Source organism: Chenopodium album, chromosome 3, assembly GCF_948465745.1.
Source record: "Chenopodium album chromosome 3, dcCheAlbu1.1, whole genome shotgun sequence".
In the NCBI taxonomy this organism is placed as follows: Eukaryota; Viridiplantae; Streptophyta; class Magnoliopsida; order Caryophyllales; family Amaranthaceae; genus Chenopodium; species Chenopodium album.
This window is the reverse complement of record NC_137836.1, coordinates 83,634,951-83,657,662: the sequence shown is the minus strand read 5'-3', so window position 1 is coordinate 83,657,662 and position 22,712 is coordinate 83,634,951. Positions and strand designations below refer to the sequence as shown.

General features: G+C 36.2%; 3 protein-coding genes and 1 pseudogene across 4 annotated transcripts; 2 read left to right on the top strand and 2 right to left on the bottom strand.

Moving 5' to 3' along the window:
- Positions 1–614: 614 nt before the first annotated feature.
- LOC145625542 (uncharacterized) lies at positions 615–2,851 on the bottom strand (annotated as a pseudogene).
- A 7,262-nt stretch (positions 2,852–10,113) lies between these two features.
- LOC145624602 (uncharacterized) lies at positions 10,114–13,096 on the top strand. The gene is made up of 3 exons (XM_081677659.1): positions 10,114–10,505; positions 10,643–10,685; positions 12,688–13,096. The coding sequence occupies exons 1-3, from the start codon at positions 10,221–10,223 to the stop codon at positions 12,801–12,803; spliced, it is 444 nt and encodes a 147-aa protein (XP_081533785.1). The 5' UTR covers positions 10,114–10,220; the 3' UTR covers positions 12,804–13,096.
- Positions 13,097–13,500: 404 nt separating this feature from the next.
- Positions 13,501–16,608, bottom strand: LOC145624603 (uncharacterized). Of its 2 annotated transcripts, none has more exons than XM_081677661.1 (4): positions 16,491–16,608; positions 16,253–16,360; positions 15,569–15,645; positions 13,501–13,840 (listed from the first exon to the last, which is right to left on the bottom strand). In XM_081677661.1, the coding sequence occupies exons 2-4, from the start codon at positions 16,351–16,353 to the stop codon at positions 13,701–13,703; spliced, it is 318 nt and encodes a 105-aa protein (XP_081533787.1). In that variant the 5' UTR covers positions 16,354–16,360; positions 16,491–16,608; the 3' UTR covers positions 13,501–13,700. The 2 variants fall into 2 exon arrangements, with proteins under 2 accessions (XP_081533787.1, XP_081533786.1); XM_081677660.1 differs by having other exon boundaries at positions 16,253–16,372; positions 16,491–16,558.
- Positions 16,609–16,659: 51 nt separating this feature from the next.
- Positions 16,660–19,204, top strand: LOC145624604 (mitochondrial import inner membrane translocase subunit TIM10-like). Its single transcript, XM_081677662.1, has 6 exons — positions 16,660–16,791; positions 17,003–17,051; positions 17,593–17,645; positions 17,894–17,932; positions 18,030–18,099; positions 18,817–19,204. Exons 2-6 carry the CDS (start codon positions 17,010–17,012, stop codon positions 18,865–18,867), a joined length of 255 nt encoding a protein of 84 aa, XP_081533788.1. The 5' UTR covers positions 16,660–16,791; positions 17,003–17,009; the 3' UTR covers positions 18,868–19,204.
- Positions 19,205–22,712: the final 3,508 nt, after the last annotated feature.

The window sequence follows — 22,712 nt, the reverse complement described above, 5'->3', positions numbered from 1 at the left end:
ATGAGTTCTGCTAGGTCGGTTACATATTGAGTTTGGGTATCAAATTTCTCGAATTTAATCGGATCGATTACAGTTCAAATTAAAACAAATGGATTTTTCTTCAAGCCGGTTCAATTTTGACACCTCCACTCTTGGTGTGCCTATCATCCTATTTTATTTTTCTTTTATCGTTGTAAAATTGTACAGAGTGCACAATGTCAGTTGTCACGTTATACTCCATAGTAGAAAATATTAAGGATCTTAAATGACTTTTTACTCCTTTCATTTCTAAATATACGCTTCATTTTCTTATATTTGTTCTTTTGAGTTTCCACACTATCATTTTTTCTTTTTTTTTTTTTTGAAACCATAACAAGTTTCCACTTAATCCAGTAATTATGTGATGAAATAAACAAAGACACGAGCTTAGATAAGAATTAAGAAGCATATAAACATCTTTTTTAGATCAATTTATTATTAATTGTACAGCAAGTAGGCTTAAATTCAATTAGGGAAAAAGTTCTACATATGAGCTGAACCATAACATATACTCATATACAATATATACTTAGACATGGCAATCAAACAACATGCTATATGATATATATTTCCTTAAAGATGTTCATTCATTAGCATCATAACTTTGTATAAGTAATACAAGCATCATCATCATCAGTATCACTCAACACTAGATCAGCAAATACATTTTCCAATTGGTTGGACGACACGAAATCCCCAGCAGCTGCAGTAGACTCCATATCATGTGAACAATCTTCATTTGCACTACTATTATGCAAGGATATTCTAAATCTTTTCTCTGGATCAGTCTCCAAATCTCTCAGAAACTGATGGTACTCTGAATCATCATTAGTCTTAGTCCCCTCTTCACTTGAACAACCTTTTGAAGTCTTTCTCTTCTGTTTTTCTGTGCACATTTTCTTTATTAAAATCGCGTCTGGCAACAGCTCTTTCCTTTCCTCCGCCTCACTATTGTTAAAGTTCGATCCAAAAAGGTCATAGCCAAGAGCACAATCTCCGGGTTTCAAAAGATGTCCAAGATGTGTTCTTACAGAAATGATTCTGTCATTCTTTCCAAAATCCGACACCCTAGCAATTTCTACATCAGCTAGTGTACATTTCAGGCATCTGTTATTATCAACTTGAGCTGAAGCAATCACAACGTCCAACACAATATACTCTACTAGCTGATCGCTAGTTAGTAAAGGTTCGAAAGGTTCTCTCCAATATTGATCACTATCGATTAAACAATACTTCAATGTGAATGGATTCAACAAAGTGATAGTCCTCCTCACTTTCATACAAACCGCAAGGGGGCCAATCTGTCCGAGTCTGGAAGAAAGTTTAGGCGAGAGATAAACAAGATCATCACGGCAAATTGGGCTTATAACAGCAGCAATGTTAAATCTATATCGAGAGATATTGCTTTTTGTGTCTTGGGACAATATCTGCTTGTGAGACTTATTTTGCGGTTCAATAGAGACAACACTACACAAGAAGTCAAGGAACTTTACAGCATCGCGCTTCTTAGCAAAGAAGAAATCAAGACCATGCTCTACTCGCTTGATTTTCACTGCTGAAATGGCTACTTGATGCTTGACAATAAGGTCCTCCAAGTACAAGAATGTGCGCATGTGAGGGACATATTGCCTTGTTTGCACAACAGCTTCACAATAATCGGGGTTTAAAGGCATACAAGATTGACACCTTTGATCCACAATAACATACTCGATGTCATGTAACTTCTCAACATATACTTGATTAAGAACAGATCTTTGAACTTTAAGCCTCAACTTAATCCTTTTAGCATGAGGTTCCGAGTACACAAATTTTGCATCAATAAGTCGATAATCAATCAATTTCCTCAGTCTTCTGAGACAAATTAATAGCAACTCCTTGGACTCTAATTCAGCTTTTAACCAAGTTGTTGGTGGCTGCAAGTAACTCTTACAATTCGGGCAATGTACAATACTAACACGGCTTGGTAGACTATCTGTTATTCGAGTCTCCAATGACAGACAATTCACACACATGTTCGTGTTATTTGGAGGGATTGAAGTACCACATTTGCAACATAGTATATAATCAACTGTTTGATCGTTCATTAATAGGAAACCCATGTCATTATTTGTTCCTGATTGCACATTCATCATCTTGAAAAACAGAATAAAAAGAATTAATACTATGAAATTAACCTTATTTTCAAATAAAGCTAGCTCGATCTGCAAATAAGGCTCATTTTCATAAAGAAATAGACATTGTACATTTGTACCTATTTCAATTCTTTTTAGTTCGACACTACTTCGACCCTAAATTATTAATTTGCTCAAATACTACTTACCTGTGTAGGTCTATTCCACATTAACTATATTAACCTATGTACGCCACAATTGTGCACACACTAACATATCATGTCGAATTTTATTGAATTTGCCTCAATGTATCGGTTGATCAAACAATTCATCCAAACACGAATCAACATAAAAAAAAAAAGAAAAAAAAAAAAAAAAAAAAAAAAAAAAAAAAAAAGTGACGTACTACATAATTTAACAAAATCAAGAATCGAATAATAAACAACTTAGATCAACAACATGAAATTAAAGCATGCTCAAATAAAGCTTATTTAAGAAAAAGATGAAATTTTTGCTATGACTAGAACTTGGTATGTGGTTTTTACCTGTTTGTCCAGCGTAAGTTGAGAAGTAATGTCTCCATCGAAAGACTTTAAGCGCTTACCCATAAATCTTTGCTGTCGAAGAAGTCTTTTATTCTCCATAGAATTGGACGTTCTTTTAGAGCGTGCTTCATCAAATTTTGTCATATTTTTGTACGATTTCTTGCGACAACCCATCATCGTAGTATTGGTATTAGGGTTTAGGGAGAATACTAATCACACTAATTTGATTTATACTTCTGTTAATCGATCAATAATAGTAAGAAGTTAAAAACTAAGAATGTAAGATCAGATGTGTTGTTTTTTTGTACTTAAGAGTGGGCTTTGTGTTATACAACCCATCATCATACTATGGGCTTTATAATTATTAGATCCATAAGGGTTGAATTCAGGACAGGTTAGTAACAAGTCGAATTAAATTCAGGTTTTGACGGGTTAAAGCGGGTTTTGATCAATTTCGGTTCAAGTCAGGTTCGGTGCAAGATAATTAAATTGGCCGTAGTAAACCGGTAAATCGATGCAAGTTGTAAACTGGTAAATTGGTCGTTTAAAGGCAAATGGGATGGTTCCACCCACCCATCGGACTCCCGGAGCTCGGAGGATATTAGGGACCATGATAAACATTTCGACAATTTTTCGGGCGAAAAAAAGTCAAAATTTTCCAAAATTGAAAGCTAATGTCCACGCTTTTTGAGAAATTTTGGAGGTTTCGAGGCTCGGTGTCGCAAAGTCTTGAGGGAACATTTGGGGGTCATATAATGCCGTTTGGAACCATATATGATCATTATATGTTGTCATAGATGTTCGTGGTAGGCTTCAGTTAATGAAATCAGTGCAAGTTGTAAACCGGTAAATTGGTCGTTTAAAGGCAAATTAGATGGTTCCCCATTTGGACTCCTGAAGGGTATTAGGGAACATGGTTAACGTTTCAGTAATTTTTTATTTTCGAACGATAAAAAGTAAAAAATTCCAAAAGTAAAGGCTAAAATCCACGCTTTTTGAGAAATTTTGGAGGTTTCAAGTCCGGTGTCGAAAAGCCTTAAAATTTTAGGGGATACACCTCAGGGTTATATAATGCCGTTTGGAACCATTTATGATCATTATATGTTGTCATAAATGTTTGTGATAGGCTTGATTTAATGAAATCGGTGCAATTTGTAAACAGGTAAATTGGTCGTTTAAAGGCAAATTGGATGGATACACCCACCCAATTGGAGTGGGAGAGGGTATTAGGGATCATGGTAAAAATTTTGGCAATTTTTATTTCCGGACGAAAAAAATTCATAAAATTCCAAATTTGAAAGCTAAGATCCACGCTTTTTCAGAAATTTTGGAGGTGTCGAAAAGCCTTGAAATTTTAGGGGATACATCTCGGGGTCGTATAATGACGTTTAGATCCGTATATGATCATTATATGTTGTCATAAATGTTTGTGTAGGCTTGATTTAATGAAATCGGTGCAAGTTGTAAACCGGTAAATGGGCCGTTTAAAGGACAATTGGATGGTTTCACCCAGTCAATTGGACTCCCGCAGGGTATTAGGGACCATGGTAAACATTTCAGCAATTTTTATTACCGAGCAAAAAAAATAGTCAAAATATTCCAAAATTGAAGGCTAAGATCCAAGCTTTTTGAGAAATTTTGGAAATTTCGAGGCCTGGTGTCGAAAAGCCTTGAAAATTTAAGAGATTTATCTTAGGGTTATATACACTAGTAGAGTAAACGTAATAGCAAGCGGTTCAAACCCCCTAATGGGAAGCGGTTTTGAACCGCATGCCATTGGGGGGCTTGCCATTAGCCTTTTAAATGGCAAGCGGTTCTGAACCGCTTGCCATTTGTAGTGAAAGTGCAGCGGTTTTGGCGCCAAACCGCTGCCCATTATGGGTATAAAAAATAAAAAATAAAAAATTATTTTTTAGTTTTTTCAATTAAATTGAAACACAAACATAATATATGCAAAAACATTAATAATTTTATTAATTAATTGTTGTAATATTACATTTTCATATATAAAAAAAAAACAAGCATATTAAAACTGATGCTGCTCTTGTTCACCAGCCGTGCACACCACCAGTCGTGCGCACCACCAGCCGCCACCACCAACCACCTTAACCCGTATTACCATCACCACCCTATCCCGATTCACCGTATCTACCAAACAATAAATTGAAAAAATAAACAACAATAACTATTAACTTAATTTCAGATCTTTTGTGTAAAAAAAAAAAAAAATTCAGATCTTAAATTATAAACAACAAAATTTTAAAGCTAAAAACTCGAAAATTATACACAAACATACGGGGTTCAGATCTTAAATTATAAACAACAAAATTTTAAAGCTAAAAACTCAAAATTATACACAAACATACCGGGTTCAGATCTTAAATTATACACAAACATAAATATGCAAAACCTTGAAAATTAGCTAAAAATTTAATGAAATACCGGAAAATCAAGTGAGATATGACTTGAGAAGCAGCGATCTGAACCCTAACGCCGAGCCGGAAAACTGAACCCAAACGTTTTCTTCATTCTCGTTGTTGGGTACTGAGGCGTTCGTCGTTCGTCGTTGTGGTGAGGCGTGAGATATGTGTTCGTCGTTCTTCGTTGTGGTGAGGCGTGAGAAAGGAAAGAAGGGAGGCTGAGAAAGGAGATAAGAGAAGAAAGAGAAGAAGATGGAGGATGGAGGGGAGATAGAGGAGAGAGAACTGAGGCGTAATGGAGGGGAGAAAGAGGAGAGAGAGCGTGAAAATTAGAGGAGAGAGAAAAAATGAGGGGATAGATCAGAGGAGAGAGAGCGTGAAAATGAGGGGAAAGGGGACGGAGGAGAGAGAAGATGAGACCGTGAGCTAGTGGGTTTTAATTTTCTAGGATTTTTTTGACCAAATGGCAAGCGGTTCAATGCTCAAACCGCTTGCCATTTACATTTTGGTAAGCAATTCATCCAAAACCGCTTGCCATTGGCATTTTGACAAGCGGTTCATCCAAAACCGCTTGCCATTTACATTTTGGCAAGCGGAATTCAATAACCGCTTGCCATTTGTGGCTGCCCATCAAGTTTATTCTACTAGTGATAATACCGTTTGAAATCATATGTAATAATTAAATGGTGTCATAAATGTTCGTGGTAGGGTTGAGTTAATAAATCGCTGCAAGTTGTAAACCGGTAAATTGGTCGTCTAAAGGCAAATTGGATGGTTCCATCCACCCAATTGGACTCCCGGATGATATTTAGGACCATGGTAAATATTTTGGCAATTTTAATTTCCAGGTGAAAAAAAAGTAAAAAAATTCCAAAATTAAAGGCTAATATCCACGCTTTTTGAAAAATTTCGTAGGTTTAGGGGACCGGTGTCGAAAAGAAATTAGATTTTAGGGGATTTATCTCGGAGTCATATAATGCCGTTTGAAACCATAAATGACCATTATATGTTGTCATAAATGTTCGTGTTAGGCTTGAGTTAATGAAATCAGTGCAAGTTGTAAACCGGTAAATTGTTCGTTTAATGGTAAATTGGATGATTCCACCCAACCAATAGGACTCCCGGAGGGTATTAAGGACTATGGTAAAAATTTCGGCAATTTTTATTTGCGGGCGAAAAAAAAGTCAAAAAGTTTCAAAATTGAAGGCTAATATCCATGTTTTTTGAGATATTTTGATGGTTTCGGACCTAGTGTCGAAAAGTTTTGAAATTTTAGGGAATACATTTTGGGGTCATATAATGTCGTTTGGAACCATATATGATCATTATTTTTTGTCATAAATGTTCGTTGTAGGCTTAAATTAATGAAATCGGTGCAAGTTGTAAACCGATAAATTGACTGTTTAAAGGAAAATTGGATGGTTGCACTTAGCCAGTTGGACTCCCAGATGGTATTGGGTACCATTGTAAACATTTCGTCAATTTTTATTTTCGAGATAAAAAAAGTTAAAATATTCCAAAATTGAAGTCTAATATCCACGCATTTTGTGAAATTTTCGAGGTTTCGAGGCACGGTGTCGAAAAGTCTTGAAATTCTTGAAGATCAATCTCGGGGTCATATAATGCCGTTTAGAACCATATATGATTATTATATGTTGTCATAAATGTTCGTAGTATGCTTATGTTAATGAAATCAGTGCAAGTTGTAAATCGGTAAATTGGCCGTTAAAAGGTAAATTGGATGGTTCCACCCATTTAATTGTACTCCCGGAGAGTATTAGAGACCATGGTAAACATTTCGGCAATTTTTATTTTCGGGCGAAAAAAAGTCAAAAAGTTCCAAAATTGAAGTCTGATATCCACTTTTTTTGAGAAATTTTGGAGTTTTCATGGCCCGGTGTTGAAAAGTCTTGAAATTTTAGGGCCGGGGATACATCTCGGGGTTAGATAATGTCATTTGGAACCATATATGATCATTATTTCTTGTCATAAGTGTTTGTGGTTGGCTTGAGTTAATGAAATCGATGCAACGTATAAACCGATAAATTGGCCGTTTAAAGGCAAATTAGATGGTTCCACCCATCCAATTGGAATCCCGGAGTGTATTAGGGACCATGGTAAACATTTCAGCAATTTTTATTTCAGGGCGAAAAAAACTCAAGATATTCCAAAATTTAATCCTTATATCTACCTTTTTGAAAAATTTTGGAGTATTCGGGGCGCGGTGTCTAAAAGTCTCAAAAATCCAGGGAATACATCTCGGGATAATGTCGTTTGGAACCTTATGTGATCATTATTTTTGTCATAAATGTTCGTGTTTGGCCTGAGTTAATGAAATCAGTGCAAGTTGTAAACCGGTAAATTGGTCGTTTAAAGGCAAATTGGATGATTTCACCCAACCAATTGGACTACCAGAGGGTATTAAGGAGTAAGTTAAAATTTCGGCAATTTTTATTTCTAGGAAAAAAAGTGAAAGAGTTCCAAAATTGAAGGCTAATATCCACGTTTTTTGAGAAATTTTGAAGGTTTCGGGACCCAGTGACGAAAAGACATGAGATTTTAGGGAATACATATCGGGTTCATATAATGTCGTTTGGAACCATATATGATAATTATTTGTTGTCATAAATGTTCGTGGTGGGCTTGAGTTAATGAAATTGGTGCAAGTTGTAACCCTGTCAATTGGCCGTTTAAAGGCAAATTGGATGGTTCCACCCAGCCAATTGAACTCTCGGAGGGTATTAGGGACCATGGTAAACATTTCAGCAATTTTTATTTCCGGGAGAAAAAAAGTCAAAAAAATTCCAAAATTGAAGGCTATCCACGTTTTTTTAGACATTCGAATGTTTAAGGGCCTGGTGTCGAAAAGCAATGAGAATTTATGGGATAAATCTCGGGTTCATATATATAATGCCATTTAGAACCATATATGATCATTATATGTTGTCATAAATGTTCGTGATTGGCATGAATTAATGTAATCAGTGCAAGTTGTAAACCGGTAAATTGGTCATTTAAAGGCAAATTTGATGGTTCCACCCAGTTAATTGGACTTCGGATGGTAATATGATCATGGTAAACATTTCGGCAATTTTTATTTCCGGGCAAAAAAAGTAAAAAAATTCCAAAATTGAAGGCTAATATCCACTGGTTTTTTTAAATTTCCAATGTTTCAGGGCCCGGTGTTGAAAAAATCTGAGATTTTAGGGGATGCATCTCGGGGTCATATAATGCCGTTTGGAACCATATATGATCATTATATGTTATCATAAATGTTCATGGTAGGCTTGAGTTAATGAAATCGGTACAAGTTGTAAACTGGTAAATTGGTCGTTTCAAGGCAAATTTGATGGTCTCACCCAGCCAATTGGACTCCCGAAGGATATAAGAAACCATGGTAAACATTTCTGCATTTTTTATTTCCGAATGAAAAAAGTCCCAACGCTAATATCCACGCTTTTTGAGAAATTTTGGAGGTTTCGGGTAGAGCTGTCAATTTGGGTAAACAGGTTGGGTTTGGGTCGGTAAAAGTGGTCGGGTTAATTCGGAATAATTCCATCACCTATGCGGGTCGAGTTTGGGTTGGGTCATGCTTGAGTCGGGTCACGTCGGGTCATACTTCTTATCGGCTTTGGGCCGGGTTAATAATAGGTCGGGTTTCATTCGGGTCGGGTGAACAGTAGGTTGGGTTTTTTCGGGTTAAAACGGGTTAGGGTAATTCTCGGTTCGAGTTGGATTTGGTTCAAGTCAATAATTTGCGGGTTAGAATTAGGTTGGGTCATTCACGGGTTTGAGTCGGGTTCGGTTCAAGTCAATAATTTGCGGGTTATAATCAAGTCAGGTCATTTTCAAGTCTAGTCATTATATTCACGGGTTCAAGTCGGGTTCGATTCAAATAAATAATTTGCGGGTTATAATCAGGTTGGGTCATTTACAAGTCACGTCATTTTCGGATTCAAGTCGGGTTATGTTCAAGTCAATAATTTGCAGGTTACAATCAGGTTGGGTCATTTCCAAGTCAGGTTATATTCGAATTCAACTAACTATAAATAGATAATTATCATTTTTATCAAGCTAATTTTTTCCTTTGACTATAATATATATGGCAATATACTAGGGAAATATAGTCTATAATTTAGGAAGATAATTGTCTCCTTTGACCATACAACAAATATATACTATATTTAACTCTTAAATTTGAGGATGATGCTCCTTTCTTTTGTTGGCCTGGACCGACTTGGTCTCCCTAGACAAAATGCTTTGATCAATAATAATAAGGTGGTCTAAATTGCATTTTAGGTGATTTGAAATCGGGTCAGAAACAATTTGGGTTGAATTTAGGTCAGGTTAATAACAAGTCGTGTTGATTTCGAGTCGGGTTAGTAACAGATCGGGTTGAATTTTTTTGTCGGGTTAGTAATAGGTCTGGTAAAATTCGGGTCAGGTCAATAACAAGTCGGGTTGAATTTGGGTCAGGTTAATAATAAGTCGGGTTAATTTCGGGTCGGGTTTGTAACAGGTTGGGTTAAATTCGGGTCAGGTTAGGAACGGGTCAGGTTGAATTCAGGTCGAGTTAGTAACAAGTTGGGTTATATTCGGGTTTTGACGGGTTAAAACGGGTTTGGGTCAATTTTGGTTCAAGTCGGGTGGATTTAGGTCAATAATTTACGGATTACATTCGGGTCGGGTCGGGGCATCTCCAGGGCAGTTGATGTTCGGGTTCGGGTCTCACATACTCGGGTCAACTCGGGTGTAGGGTTGGTCAGGTCGAGTCAGGTCGGGTTTGGGTCACCATTTTTTCGAGTTCAGATGGTTCGGTTAATAATCGGGTTTGAGTCGATATTTCGCATCAGATCAACTTTTGATAACTCTACCCCTCATCGAGTGAGTAATACCGGCTATATTGTATGCCAACCACATGAAAATTTGTGCTTAATTTTTGTTACTTAAACATAACTAATTGATGGTATGACCATTGAATATCTTTCTGAAGAATTTGTATAGCAAGAGTGATTCGAGATTAAATTTAATATTTTTAGAGTGAAAGAACCAACAAATCAACAATAAACCTTTTTACAAAGGCAGAGCAGCAAAAGTAAGTGAGTGAGTGCGCGAAGAGAGAGAAAATGGCACTAGCAAGCAGAGTAGCGAGGGAGAAGGTAGCAACAGCCCTTCAATGGCGGCTTCCTTCAAATCTTCTTCAAACCTTCAATTTCAGCACCGAATCATCTTCTGCAACTGCAACTGCTACTACCACTACAAGTGAAGCATCGAAGAACACCAAAAGAAGGAAGAATAAGAATCTCTTCGAAGTTGCGCAGTTCTTGCCCAACTGGGGTCTTGGCTATCACATGGCCAAAACCCATTGGACCAATGTTTCGTATGAAATCACCAAGATTAATCTTTACAAGGTTCAATTTCTTTTTCAAGTGTTGTTTTCATTGCGGCAATTCGTCGAACACCTTGCGATCAATTCTCATTTTTTGTTGCTTTTGTATTGATGTTTTGTTGATTCGATTATCGGGGTTTCTGGGTTTTGATTTTGCAGGATGGTAGGCACGGGAAGGCTTGGGGGCTTGCTTATAAAGATGGTTAGTCTCAAATATTTGCCCAAATTGATTGATTATAAGTTGATTACATTCATTGTATTTGAGTGCTTCAAATTTTAGGTTTTAGTTGCAATTGGTGTTACCTGCTATAGTCAAGTGGAGAACTTTGAGTGACCTATTGTTGCATTTAAAATTCTGAGATTGTATAATGTATCACGAATTTGATATTAAACCTGAGGTTGGAGGATTTGACTAGGTTTTAACTAGGGTTTATGTTCTATACCTAAGTTACTATGCTTTTGTTTTGTGTTCTCTGATTTTTATAAACTGTATCAGAGATTGGATCGGGAAACTATTATTAACAATCAGGGATAGTTGTGCGTTTATTTACATTTCTAAACCTTGCCCTTCATATCCATTTGGTTGTTCTTGATTAGTAATCGATAAGCTATTGGGGATTACAAGAATCTATCATTTCACGTTAGCATATGGATTTCTGAACTATGAAGTTTTATGGGCTTTCTTAGTCTGGCTTGGTTTCAATTGATTCTGAACTGGTGGCAATGCTTAGAGAAGCCTTCCATTATTGAGATATTCTTGCTGGAATGTACACCAGTATATAGGAGGTTATGACACCCTCTTAGTGGGCGGTGCAATATCAAACAGGGTTACACAGTGAAGCTTAATGATCTTTTCAGTTAATCTTTTGAGCTTCATCCCCTTAAATTCAAGCCTTCAATTGTATCTTAAGAATTCAATTAGAAGTTGCTTTCTAGTGGTGAGGCATAGTTGACTTGGTGCTTGGTGGAAGCCTGATTTTAAGTACATCTTGCTCTCATCAAAAGCTTTTGAATCCTATCAAAGTAAGGGTGTGTAGGGCTAAATGCTTATAATTTCTTCATAAATGGAACCGATAAGTTTCAATCAAAACTAAAATATTATGTTTTTAACGAATTATTGAATAAGAATTTTGATATTGAGCTGGGAACTGTATCTAAATTCCTTAGTGTATCCGTCAGTCAAGCTTAGCTTATTAGCTTATTTCTGTGGAATCGTCTATCTCCATGTACTTTTATAGTTGTACTCTTTTAGTCAAGGATCATGCAACACTTGTATGTCATTGCCAATAGATCTTGATATAGAGTGGAGCACTTCTGTGATTTCTTAAACTCTTATGAAGGTTGCGTTTTATGCTAGTGGTACGAGGTGAAAATTGTCGCTTCTTATTTTCGGTAAGGCATTTGGGCTTTCATGGGAAGTGGGAATTATATTTGTCATTTCCACAAGGGAAATACATAATAATTGCACAAGTGTGTAAGTGTCTTACACTCTTGCATGGAGGAATAGATGCTTATCATTTCGTTTATAAATGGAACCATGGTGTTTATGACCCTGTTTTACCTGTAACAAGCAAGAGTTTGTGGTAAAAACTGAAACAAGCAATATTGTATTGTAAAGTCTGAGTTTCCTCATTTTTTTCCTTTTGTTCCCTGAGATTTATTTTAGTTACCATTTAGCTGGATGGTTTTGATCTATAGGCTTTGAGCTTAAGTTTGGGGTTTCTGTTATCATATGAAAAGTTTCCCCATTAGCATAACATAATATCATGAACAAAAGATCTTAAACTTGATTTCTTGATAATGCAGGTGTTGATATTGACTCTCAATACTAAGCTTACAGATTTTCTGTTATCTGACAAAAAGCTTTCCATTAGCATAACACCAAAAGCATGTAGTAGTTTTTGATTGAAGTTTAGAAATAGTAGCTTAGAAGATATGTGATGGCATTCTTAGCATCTAAAATCTCCCCCTCCCCCCCCCCCCCCCCTTTTTTTTTCCCCGCTTAAGTTTCATGATCAATGTTCCAACACTGCAGTGACACTTCAAATTTTTAGAGTAGTAAAGAACCTTATGTGATTGGGGTGTTCCTTGAATGAATCGTGTGTGACTGTTTGGGCTGTGTGCATACCAGGTTTCTCCTTGTAAATTGATTAAGGACTTTGTGAGTTGGTTTGATTTGTGGTTATTGTGGTTGTTTTTTGCAGGCATTCCAGCTCCTGCTCCAAAGAAAATTAGTGGAGTTCACAAGCGCTGTTGGAAATATATTTCCAATCCTCTTAAAGTAGAGGCCGAGCCAAAGCCTGAAGCTGAGGCAGCTTAACTGAGGCTACATGCATCACTTACATAATTGCCTATCATTTGTGGTTGTTTGTCTCACTTCAGTAGGCCCTTGTATGGCTGTCATTTGTTCGTGAGCTGTGACTGAAGAATTTTATATGATGCTTGCTTCATCACTATCATAGACAGAATTTATGTAGGAATCACATAGAGGTCTTGACGCAAGATGATGTCAAGCATTTTGCCAAGTTCTGTTTTGTGGCATAGATGCCAATATTTTCTTTTCCAGTTAGAAATACCTAAAATAATTATTCATTTCCTTTTATCTGGTTGGCTCTTCTTTGTGTCAGCATATTTATCTTCACTAGAAAAGGAGAAGCTCAATGTATAACTAGCAATGAGCCTCTGTGAGACACTACCATTGACACAACTTTTCAAATTGAAGCCATTTTTGAAATTTACTAAATTTAACTATATGGATATGGAATGAAGTTATTACTGGCCCTTGTGACGAGCTTCAACCAATTGTGGCCAAATTAATAAAGGGAGGATACAGTTGGCTTGTGTGCACTGCAGCTAGATAGCGTCATAACTCTACATCAACAGAATAACTGCAGCCTACGGAAGCTGGACCTCCTTGTATATTGTTCCCCTAAAAGTGCTTCTGTTTGTAATGCAAATTTATAGAAACCTTGGTCCTGTTCTTAGCAAGACAGTGCGCTATCATTCAAGAATAACTATTAGGAGAATTATCAAATTCTTTGGAAAATTACATTACATTTTTCATGTATAAAAAAGCATACAAGAATCTCAATGCCCATTCACTCGGAGAGAACAATGAAAGAGCTCATTTTAACATACTACTACTTGTTTAGCTACTTTTTGAGTCAAAAATTGCGGTACAAGGAAGGAAAAAGAAACATGATTATTTGCAAGTATCTCATGGACTATCCTCCATTGAATCAGAAGCTTTGCTGTTCTTGAACTTGTCAACAGCATCATCAAAGGTCTTTCTCACATGCTCACACATGTTAATCAAATTCTGACAGCCGTCTTTCAACACCTCACCAGCTGGATCACCTGAAAAGTAAATAGAGAGGTGATTAGTTACAAGATAGGTCATGAAGGCAGACAGTAGCAGCAAACAGCACACGCGAAAGGTACTTAACTAATTTGCCTCCAAAGATGGCGCATAAGATAAAAGCAATCTATCTTCAACATCATTCATGAAAATCGAGAGGCTAATAACAGATTTGTACGTTGTCTTATAAGTAAAATGTAAATTATAACCAATAAAGCAAAGGAATCTTGCAGTAATAGAAAAGTTACAAACTTTGACTACAATCCATAGTCTCTTGTATTCCATAGTCAATACCAAGGATAGCCAAAAATAAGGGTTTTGCTTGGTATGGGAGAGTTGAATGTATTGACTTTAAGCTACAAAATTCGACTAAAGGTGGAGGGACAGAACTAAGATTATGACAAGTCCTGAACAAAGCTTTAACTTGCTAACAGCTTGCAAGGGCCTTATGAGGGTTTTTATTATGATGAGCTACATGTGATGACCATGAGCTACACGTTATATATTGAAGTGAAAGCATATGGATCTCTAAAACCATCTGATAGGCTTTTGCTAGTTAGGTTAGCTGATGGAATGGGGATCATCGAAACTTTAAGGTTGTGAGTGAAGGCTTTAATGGACAACTGAATAAATACACATGGCTTAATAGGTTAAGATTGGGCAGTGTAATAACCAATTAGCCATCTCCAACCAACTGCTATTTAAATGTATGAACTACCCACATCTTAGGATGTTCCGCTACGTCACTAATAAGTATCACTTTATCAGTCATTGGCATGGCACCCTGGGTTTCAAACTTCAACTGTCCCCAATGATAGTGTCATGAAATTTTCCAAAATCCCACCCCTTCCTATGAACCGATCTTACGAAAATAATATTCCTCATATTACCAATCTACCATGAATAATAACATTCAGGTTAAATTATTGGAGAATATGAATCACGATTCCATCCAAACTGAGCTTTAGGTTCCTGACAAAATAACTAATCAACTACACTACCCCCTTGAATGCACACACTACACTAAGGATTAGGTGTACTCTTATATATAGAAAGGCAGCAAGTCTTCGCATATTAAATAAAAATCCCAGGATTGAGGAACTTTGACTGTTTTCAACCAAATAACAATTCATCATTTGCTGTCAGAGCAAACAAACAATGTATACAGCCTACATCATTAAAACTAATAGCAAAAGTCAATACATCAAACAATCTAGATCTTCAGAACATTTAAAATAATCAAGAAAAGCATTTCAGGTCTTAATGGAGAAGGCAATTGTATACAGTCTACATCATTAAAACTAATAGCAAAAGTCAACACATCAAACAATCTAGATCTTCAGAAAATTTAAAATAATCAAGAAAAGCATTTCAGGTCTTAATGGAGAAGGCAATTGTGTAAAAAGTCTACACTAAAAAAAAGTATTGAAGTAACCAGGGTGGATGCACTGCCGATTTTTCAAGCTAAAAGTGAATTAGCCCTTTGTAACACCCAATGGAAACAAAACTAAGGTTAAAAATAGGAATTCACATTTTGCATGTTATTTCTACAAGTCAATAACAAACATCAAAGAGCAACGCTAAATAACCACAGCATAATGATCACTTCAACTAACACACTCATTTTTTGTTCTTTGATATTCAGGTACAAAAGAAAAAGCAGTGTTAGGATTAGAATTGTAAATAGTTTTTAACAAGCAAACTAACAAAAATCGTTCAGCAAGTACCTGTTGTTTGCACTCTAACATTTACCCGGGCTTCAGATGGATGAGGAATGCTGTACCCACAAAACGATACTCGTGGACTGCAAAATTACAGCACAACATAATGAATAATAACATGCTGATAATAGCAGACTAAAAAACATTAAAATTGCAGGGCATTTAGCATTGCAAACTTTAGGCTCCTAACACGAAATCACTATAACAGTTCTAAGTATCCAATGGAAAGAAACAAACTGCAATGGTTAACACTTAACATCGCGAGTAACTAAATCTCCACCACTGCCCATGTCACAGTCCAGCCGAATCCATAAGCTAGACACACACTAAAGTAATAAAAGTGAACAACTCCTCAACTCCTCCTCAATAAGCTTGATACTGTTCACAAACCAAAATAGTACCCAACATAGTTTCCAAAAATGAGAAGCTAAAACAACAGCATACACCAATCCCAGAAAACAAATGTTGCAACATTGAAAGTACAGTTATTCAGTCAATTACTTATAGCTGGGAGAAATTTCCCTCCAATAACGGCCTAACCCAACTCGAATTCAGATTAATCGGAGTCTTATAAATTACTCGTAAAAACAAGAACAACAACAAACAGCAAAGGTTTCTAGTGCAAATACAAAGAAATAATTCACAAAGTAATCAATAATAATAATAAGAAGAAGAAGAAAAAAGACTAACTCTTTGTTAAGGACTAGTCTGAGGGAATTAGCAAGGGTGTGATCTTCCTCAGTTATTGAGAATGTTGATGCACTTGGATTTTGATATGAACCATGCTCCATTTTTTTTCTGCAAAATTCACTACATAATTTCTCTGTTAATTAACCAATTCATTAATTACCCAAAAACAAAGGCAAAAACTTTAATCATAAATAAGAGCAAAGAATTTGAAGAACCCTTACAATTTGAATTAGCTTACCTTTAATATTTTTTTTTGCTGAATTAGCTGATTTTCCTTGAGCGAGGCTGAAGAATTTGTGTGATACAATTTCAATTAGGGCTCATAAAATAACATTGTAAGTGGGAATAGAGTGTTGTGTGGAGGGCTTTTTTGTAATTTCAATAACAACCCAATAAAAATAAAAGGAAAATACTACTAAATGATTAAAAACCCTAAACCCCTAAATCAGAATCACTTCTTCCCTCATTTTCTTGCTTTCTCTCTCTTACACTCACAAATTCTTCTCGAAATCTTTTTGAGGCTCACATTTTAATTCAGGGTAATGAATTACTTTTCTTTTTATTTAATTGCATTATTATCTGTTTAAATTTTAGAAAAATTTAGTTTAATTGGGTCAAATTTCATGGAAAGATTGGGGTTTCGATTTGATTTGTGAAATTTTGGGGGTTTTTTATTTCATTTTGCAGAAATTTATGGTCTGATTTTGCTATAATTTACTAATCCTTTGTAATTTGATTAACTTTTTTCAGGTTAAAAATGGCCAATAACAACATACCCCCTCAGCTAGCAAAAGAACAGGTACCTTGATTTCCTGCATAAATTTATATTGATTTTCAGATGATTATCTTAATTGTGATTTGTAATTTAGAAATGGTGTATTAATATTAAGATGCATGTTTATTTAATTATAATTTCATGCATTATATTGATGTCGCGATTTTAGTCTGAGATTGGATCAATGAACAATATTGGATTTAAAATTCTTTTGTGGGAATTATTGGGTGGATAAGATACATAATCATAGATATCTTGCTTAGTGTAGAAAGTCCGTTATTGCTAGTGCTTAAAAAGTGTTGTTAGTTGCATTAGTGCCAACTGCCAAGGTTTAATAGTAGTATGGAAATATATTTTTTTGTTATTGGATTGTGGCTATCCTTTTTAGTTTTAATTAATCACCGAGGTTGATATTGTATGTTTGCAATTGCGTGACAATGTTTAGTCTATCTTGCTCAGAATTGGCGATGCGTATTCATACTGATTTCCTATGCTCAACTTTTGTGTCGTATTCAATCTTATATCGCCATGGATTTTGTTTCCTTATTAAATTGTTATTGTGCAGGTCATGTTTATGGCTGAGAAGGAAATGGAGTACAGGGTCGAGCTATTTAACAAGTTGGTAATTTTAACTTTGCAATGCTGGACATTGTTGTTACTTGTTAGATAATGTGATTTTAGAGTTTGTTTGTGTGTATGCTGTCATAGTTTTGTGCATTATTTCCATTAAGGGTTTAGGGAGCCCAGCAGGTAGTCTTTCATGTTCTTTGGTTTTAGGTCTTTGCAAATTTGAACTCTGGATATTCTACATGACGTTAAGACTTTGTAATTTGTCTGACTTGTTATGTTCTTATTATCTGCTTCAGGCTTACACAGACATGCTTTCGCAAATGCACTGATAAAAGGTACTTATTACTGAAGCACCCATTCCATTTACTTACGTTAGCTCTTGTATGTATAAAACCAGAGAGCTTATGTTGATGCTCTCCTTTCCGCTTTCAGCTACAAGGAGTCTGAACTGAACATGGCTGAAAACAGTTGCATTGATCGCTGTGTCTCAAAATATTGGCAGGTAATATCTCTGTGTTTCAAAATAATGTGCAATTTATTTTCTTGATCTCTTGCCAATTTATAGTTCATCATCATCAAAGTACTATTCATAGTTCCTCAATTGTATTCTAAGAGATCTTAGATTTCATATATTAGTTTGATATAATCCTCTGTATCCTCTAAATAAGGAAGATATACATTTTTGTCATCCCTTTGAGCTGTGTAGTCTTTTTTGGTTCTGTCACTTCTGTGTGCTTTTTAACTCTATTTTTCCAAAATGACCTTTGTTGGAGCTTTCCGTACTTCAGGATGCTAAAAAAGTTACATTAGTAACTTCACTTGGTGGGTTGGAGCTCAGTATAGTTATTTTCTGCTCTTAAAAGACTAAAAATTAGCGCCGATGATGACTATGAATATGAATAAATGAATAACGCTTCTAGTCTTTAAGTCCGTAATATTTTAGCCTTGCCCTTTAGACAGATACTTACCACTTATGTTTGCCACTGAAAGGGCATACTTAAAACAAAGTAGCTTATCCATCTGACATGATTGGTAGCAGTACTTCTGGCTTTTCATCACATAATTCACAGAATTTTCTGTATTTTTGTTTGGGGGTTCAGGGGGGTGGGGATGCCAGGATGGTTAGAGGCACTCGTTTTGCAGGTTGCATGCCATGAGGGCCCTATTGGAGTGCTGCAATTATTTGTCTATTAATTAAAACCATTTTGTATGTTATCAGGTGACTAATCTAGTGGGCCAGTTGCTGGGAACAAACCAGCCTCCCATGTAAATGGTGTTCACTCTATTTAAGTAATCACTACTTGCTTAGACAAAGCCGCGGAAAACAAATTGATGCTGTTGCTATGCTATGGAATCAATGATACCGTTGCCTAAAAATTTTGTTTCTTTTGAACTGAATCATACTTGTTTAATTTGCCTAGTGATGGCAATACTCCTAATGATTTCGATACTAGATATTGGTGGAAGGCCACATTTGATCATATGTTTTGTGTAAGGCTCTAAGTATCATTCCTTGAATTGGAGTTTTCTTTTACTGAATTCCAGTTCCAGGGGTTTGTTTTTGTTATCAAGCAATAATCACAGACGCACAGTAGTGAATTTCAAGATGCTTAAGTTTGACTTTACTTTAAATTTTCCGGTTCATTGATCATAGTCATACTCTCTCTACTACTAGTGAGGGAAAAAGCAAAGATCTGATTCAAAAAAGGAGGCTGAATTAAAAAAACTTCAAGCCATACGATATTGTTGTCCATAATTATTTTAATTAACTTCAAACCTTTTGAAATCGTTGCCCTGAATTATTTTTTTTCAACTTCAAACTTTTTGATTTCGTTGTCCGGTTGTCCATAATTATATTTAGGGAGGTCATTAATAGTTAGAATTATCCACTGTCTTTAAAATGTTGATTGAGACGTTTATGTATACACCTTTTATTAATCAAGGCCACCACAAGTCTTTGTATGCTCAGGGGGTGGTTATAATTGGTTCCAACCAACCATATATGAACTTGGGATTAGAGCTGTTAAAAGTTGACCCGACTCGAAATACCGACTCAAACCTGATTATTAACCGAACCATCTAAACCCGAAAAAATGGTGACCCAAACCCGATCTGACCCGACCTGAAACCAATCCTAGACCCGAGTTGACCCGAGTATGTGAGACCTGAACCCAAACATGAACTGACTTAGAGATGACTCGACCCAAATGTAACCCATAAATTATTGACCTGAACCGAACCCGATTTGAACCGAAATTGACCCAAACCCGTTTTAACCCGTCAAAACCCGAATTTGACCCGACTTATTACTAACCTGACCTGAATTCAACCCGACTTGTTCCTAACCCGACCCGAACTTAACCCAACCTATTACAAACCCGACCTGAAATCAACCCGACTTGTTATTAACCTGAGCCAAATTCAACACGACTTGTTATTAGCCCGACCCGAATTTTACCAGACCTATTACTAACCCGACCAAAAAATTCAACCCGATCTGTTACTAACTCGACTCGAAATCAACACGACTTGTTATTGACCCGACCTAAATTCAACCCAAATTGTTCCTGACCCGATTTTAAATCACCTTAAATGCAAATTGTTCATGACTCGATTTCAAATCACCTTAAATCAACACCATGGATATTAACATTCAATTTTGGAATTTTTAGACTAATTTTTGCCCGGAAATAAAAATTGTCGAAATGTTAACCATGGTCTATAATATCCTCGGGAGACCAATTGGGTGGGTTGAACAATCCAATTTGTCTTTAAACGACCAATTTCCAGGTTTACAACTTGCACTGATTTCATTAACTCAAGCCTACCACGATCTTTTACGACAACATATAATGATTATAAATGGTTCCAAATGGCAATATATGACCGCGAGATGTATCCCCTAAAATTTTAAGACTTTTCGACACCAGGTCCCGTAACCTCTAAAATTTCGCAAAATGCATGGATTTAATTTTGGAATTTTTTGAGTTTTTTTCGCACGGAAATAAAAATTGCGAAAATTTTTACCATGGTCCCTGGTATCCACCGGGAGTTCAATTGGATGGGCGGAACCATCCAATTTGCTTTTATACGACCAATTTATCGATTTACAACTTGCACCGATTTCATTAATTCAAGCCTACCACGAACACTTATGACAACAAATAATGATAATATATGGTTTCAAACGGCATTATATGACCCCGAGATGTATCCCCTAAAATCTCATTGCTTTTCGACACTGGTCTCAAAAACCTTCGAAATATCTCAAAAAAACATGGATATTAGCCTTCAATTTTTGAAATTTTTGACCTTTTTCGCCCGGAAATAAAAATTGACGAAATTCTTACCATGATCTCTAATACCCTCTGGGAGTCCAATTGGGTGGGTGGGACCATCCAATTCATCTTTAAACGGTCAATTTACCGGTTTACAACTTGCACCGATTTCACTAAGTCAAGTCTACCACGAACATTTATGACAACATATAATGATAATATATGGTTCCAAACGGCATTATATGACCCCGAGATGTATCTCCTAAAATTTCAAGACTTTTAGACACCGGGTCTTGAAACCTCCAAAATTTCTCAAAAAACGTGGATATTAGCCTTTAATTTTGGAATTTTTTGACTAATTTTTCGTCTGGAAATAAAAATTGCCAAAATGTTTACCATGGTCCCTAATACCCTCCGGGAGTCCAATTGGGTGGGTGTAACCATCCAATTTGTCTTTAAACGGCCAATTTACCGGTTTACAACTTGCACCGATTTCATTAACTCAAGCCTACCACGAACACTTATGACAACAAATAATGATCATATATGGTTCCAAATGACATTATATGACCCCGAGATGTATTCCCTAAAAATTTCAAGACTTTTCAACGCCAGGCCCGAAACCTTCAAAATTTCTCAAAAAACGTGGATATTAGACTTCAATTTTGGAATTTTTTTACTTTTATTCGCCCAAAAATAAAAATTGTCGAAATGTTTACCATGGTCCTTAATATCCTCCGGGAATCCAATTTGATGGGTAGAACCATCCAATTTGCCTTTAAATGGCCAATTTACCGATTTACAACTTGCACTGATTTACCGGTTTACAGCAGCCAATTTAATGAACTTGCACCGAACCCGACTTGAACCTAAATTGACCTAAACCCGTTTCAACCCGTCAAAACCCTAATTTAACCCGACTTGTTACTAACTTGATCTGAATTCTACCCGACCCGTTCCTAACCCGACCTGAATTTAACCCAACCTGTTACAAACATGACCTGAAATCAACCCGACTTGTTATTGACTTGACCCAAATTAAGCCTGACTTGTTATTGACCCGTTGCAAATGTTACCAGACCTATTACTTACCCAACCCAAAAATTCAACCCGATCTGTTACTAACTTCACTCAAAATTAACACGACTTGTTATTGACCCGACCTAAATTCAACCCAAATTATTCCTAACCCGATTTAAATCATCTTAAATGCAATTTAGACCACCTTGTTATTGTTGATTAAAGCATTTTGTCTAGGGAGACCAAATCGATCAAGGCCAGCAAAAGAAAGGAGAAGCATCCTCAAATTTAAGAGTTAAATATTGTATATATTTGATGTATGGTCAAAGGAGATAATTATCTTCCTAAATTATAGACTATATTTCCCTAGTATATTGCCATATATATTATAGTCAAAGGAAATAATTAGCTTGATAAAAATGATAATTATCTATTTATAGTTAGTTGAACTCGAATATGACCCGACTTGGAAATCACCCGACCTGATTGTAACCTGCAAATTATTGACTTGAACATAACCCGACTTGAATCCGACATTAACCCAACTTGGAAATGACCCAACCTGATTATAACCCGCAAATTATTGACTTGAACCGAACCCGACTTGAACCCGATAATGACCCAACTTCAAATTGACCCGACCTGATTATAATCCGCAAATTATTGGCTTGAACCAACCCGACTCAAACCCGAGAATGACCCGACCTAATTCTAACCCGCAAATTATTGATTTGAATCAAACCCGACTCGAACCCGAGGCTTACCCTAACCCGTGAAAACCCGACCTATTGTTCACCCGACCCGAATGTAACCCGAC

Coding starts and splice junctions, on each gene's coding strand:
- LOC145624604 (XM_081677662.1), top strand. CDS start 17,010: ATGGCCAATAACAACATACCCCCTCAGCTAGCAAAAGAACAG. Junction 17,933..18,029: donor CGCAAATGCACTGATAAAAG/GTACTTATTACT, acceptor TTCCGCTTTCAG/CTACAAGGAGTCTGAACTGA. Junction 18,100..18,816: donor GTGTCTCAAAATATTGGCAG/GTAATATCTCTG, acceptor GTATGTTATCAG/GTGACTAATCTAGTGGGCCA.
- LOC145624603 (XM_081677661.1), bottom strand. CDS start 16,353: ATGGAGCATGGTTCATATCAAAATCCAAGTGCATCAACATTCTCAATA. Junction 15,646..16,252: donor AGACTAGTCCTTAACAAAGA/GTTAGTCTTTTT, acceptor GTAATTTTGCAG/TCCACGAGTATCGTTTTGTG. Junction 13,841..15,568: donor TGTTAGAGTGCAAACAACAG/GTACTTGCTGAA, acceptor TTTACTTTTCAG/GTGATCCAGCTGGTGAGGTG.
- LOC145624602 (XM_081677659.1), top strand. CDS start 10,221: ATGGCACTAGCAAGCAGAGTAGCGAGGGAGAAGGTAGCAACAGCCCTT. Junction 10,506..10,642: donor CCAAGATTAATCTTTACAAG/GTTCAATTTCTT, acceptor TTGATTTTGCAG/GATGGTAGGCACGGGAAGGC. Junction 10,686..12,687: donor GGGGCTTGCTTATAAAGATG/GTTAGTCTCAAA, acceptor TGTTTTTTGCAG/GCATTCCAGCTCCTGCTCCA.